The following is a 3,368-nucleotide window of genomic DNA, read 5'->3' as shown; positions in this document are numbered from 1 at the left end:
CGAAAATCCGGATAATGGAGGTCCGGATAATGGAGGTTCTACTGTATTTTATATACTAACCTACAACTATAAACGGAATAATCGTATTGCCTCCGGTGTATTTCATGCCGCAGAGGAGCAACAGACCAGAAGCAGTTATTACAGCAAACGTAGATGAAATACAACCGGAAATACCAATAAGCGGTTTACTTGTCACCCAGTCCTTCGTCAGACACGTTACACTTACAAATGTTATCATAGATGTTCCACCAATAATAATATGCCATACAATATTTTCAAATATATTATCAATTTCGCTGTCGATACTAACACTATTCAGTAATGATACGCGGATATGATGGAAGGAATTTTGAGAAACTATTTTAAAAATTTCTTCTTCCAATTTATTTGCAAAATCCTGTTTGCTGGAATTATGGTAGTCGACGAAATAGAGTAAACGAACCGCTTTAAACTCTGTTATAAAACAGTTTTCGTCAGTTGAAACCCCTCCTAAATCAATAGCATCCATGTTAATATGCGACGAATTCATCTCCAGCGGATACCTGTTAAAAAGAAATAGAGATATTGAATCTGTTAATCTATGCAAATACAGTAACATACATTTTCTACATTTAATTTAATTAGCCTTTAATACATTTATATTTAATACCTAACACTTTCTACAAATACATAGTAAATAATTTTATTGATGCAGAGGAAGATCATAGAGCTACAAAGATTTATCACGACTTATTTGTGAAACAACACGTTTGTTGTACTGTATAACATGGTGTTTTAGTGTCACTAATGAGTGACTTCAAATTATTATTATTTTTTTATTTTAAATTATTATTCTTTTATTCCATGATAATCATATCGATCATCTGTGTTACTGTACCATAGAATCTGCGCATTTTTATGTATTCTTAATAAAATTCAGTGCATTTCTGTCGTTGGTTTTCCTTTAAGGATTTGTTAAAAATTAATTTTCGATTAACTCGTCACGGCATGTGAATAATTTTAAATGTCAGACTCATTTTTTAAATGATCATTATTATTAAAATAATGCTAAAAAAGTTATAGAATTCGTTTGATTCATTGAGCTTTTATTACATTTCTAACTGTTATATATATTATAGAGGATCAGTATGGCGATGAGCCAGAAAATGATTTTCCAAGATTTTTTACATTTATGGACGGGGGGTTTTAAAATCTCGAGATAAGCAAACAATTTCGGGGTTCTTTGGGTTTTTTTTATATCTATAGATGTTAGTGTGTATATCTGTGTGACTAGGGTCAACCAATTCGAATCTTAATAACGTGTGTGTGTTTTTTGTCGAAAATTCACAAAATTTTTAAGAGAGATTTTCGTATTAATGACATTCGTGCTATTAAATTTTAATTATTATAGGTTGACGGGTAGTAAGATAAAAAAAAATCATTTTTCATATCTGGATTGGAATTAAACATTTCCAAGTTTTTACGCATTATTAGCATTTATAATATATATTTCTGAAACTCATTTCCATAACAGATGACTTTACATTTAACTTTAGCATTTTTATCGGGATTAGTTGATATTATTTATAGTTGTTTAAATTCATAAGTACTGTACAACACTATTTCGATGGGTTTAAAAATATTCGTAACCAATAACACACTTGTTTTATATTTTTGTGATGTTATTTGATGTAAATATAATATCCTGTAATTGTTATCTGTGTTAGGTGAAACAAATTAAGGTTTTCGTATGCGCTAATTGACTTGCNCCTTCCGATCTCATACAAACATCGGAATACGTTATATTTTGTCCATTCCATTTTATTTTTGCATTAAGAATCTTTTCGTTCAGCATTTGCAATTCATCAAATACGTATTCACGCATCATTGTTCCTTCATCTTTACGTGTGGCTATAATAATGTTTAATCCTTTATATCTTGTCATTCGTGTAAAATCAAAGTCTGTAGCATTTTCCGGAAATAACTTCTCAATATCTGATCTGGCTTTCAACGTTCTTCCGTATGGTGGAAGAAATAAATATTCCGTATCGTTATTAACTTGCAGCCTAAGTAAACCGAAAGCTGCGAGTGTAGTGAATAGAAACGGAATTATCACAAAATACAATGGATGACGTCCAATCAGCCGTCCGAGGTGACGAAAACTCGAAGATAAATATCGATTAACTGCGTAAAATTTCTCTTTATCACACTTCATGATTAATGATTTTGGTCTAAAACGTTACTGTCAATTTTTATTCTTTATCTGAAATCAGATATGCATTAATAATATTTCAGTCGAAATATGTTCAAGACTTCACATTTGACCTGGATCCTGAAACGTTCAAAAACGATTTTAAAAAGCTAATTGACTACAATTAACTTTTACATATACGAAAATTATTATTAATCTGTGGCCAATTAAACTTACAAATTTATTGCAAATTAAAAAATGAAAACAACTAAATCAGAATAAAATATTTAGATTAAAAAGTTTATTCTAAATTAAAAGTAAAGAATTCAATGTAAAAGTATATATCTGACTAGTTTATTCCCACCATATTCAACCTGCGGCCCGCGGGCCACATGCGGTCCGCTGAGCTTTTGTGAGTGGCCCGAACGTGAAAGAGAGCGGAAAATAATTACGCTGACTTCTGAAAATAGTTACCACTTCTGGAAAGTAGTGCCCGATCGATATAAGACTGTAAAAAGTGTGCTCAAATTTTACTTACGTTCGCATCAAAGTATCTATGTGAAACGTCATACTCAAAAATTAAATATGCAAAGAACATATATAGAAACTGGCTTACTGATTCACACCTGGATGCCGTTTTACGAGTAGCATGCAGCAGTTACAAACCTACTGATTTAAATGAATTGACAGCCGAGTGGTCAAGGTGGCAGCCTACCGCTCTGGATCGAATCCGGTCGGGTCAGGAAATCCCCCATGGAATTTTTCGGGGAGTGGTCCGGTTTGGATATGTCGGGCCACGTCCCCCACCACCTGGTCGCCCACAATGGTGCCTGCTATAAGGCCCTCTTAGTGCCCATAGGGCGAAAAGAGTGTTAAAAAAAGATCTAAATGAAATTGTGAAAAAATGTTCGCAATATCAACAATCACACTAAATTTCTCGGGTAAGTGAGAAATTAAGCAGGTTTTTTATTATAATTGTTCTGTTGCGGCCCGCGTGTAATAGCTATCATGTGTATGTGGCCCGAGAGAAAAAAAGGTTGAGTATGGTGGGTTTATTCGATAGATGAACGTTAATTATTTTATTTAAATTCAAATTCCGGAGAGTTTATAAAAACACTCTCAAAACACAATTCGAGTTAAACAGTTCGACGAATTCCACATAACTAGTTCTATTTAATATGAAAATCTGCATGATGGG

The 3,368-nt window shown here is 32.8% G+C and overlaps 1 protein-coding gene across 1 annotated transcript; it reads right to left on the bottom strand.

Annotated features, from left to right (window-relative positions):
• Positions 1-60: 60 nt before the first annotated feature.
• Positions 61-2,194, bottom strand: LOC111617449 (patched domain-containing protein 1-like; the record flags this gene model as incomplete). The annotated part of the gene is made up of 2 exons (XM_023358737.1): positions 1,779-2,194; positions 61-542 (listed from the first exon to the last, which is right to left on the bottom strand). Coding segments are annotated over exons 1-2 (898 nt in total), but the record flags the coding sequence as incomplete, so codon positions are not given.
• Positions 2,195-3,368: the final 1,174 nt, after the last annotated feature.

Source organism: Centruroides sculpturatus, unplaced genomic scaffold, assembly GCF_000671375.1.
Source record: "Centruroides sculpturatus isolate CEXI.00-Female unplaced genomic scaffold, Cexi_2.0 scaffold6214, whole genome shotgun sequence".
Taxonomy (NCBI): domain Eukaryota; kingdom Metazoa; phylum Arthropoda; class Arachnida; order Scorpiones; family Buthidae; genus Centruroides; species Centruroides sculpturatus.
Note: the sequence above shows the minus strand (reverse complement) of the source record. Positions and strands in the feature narration are given on the sequence as shown.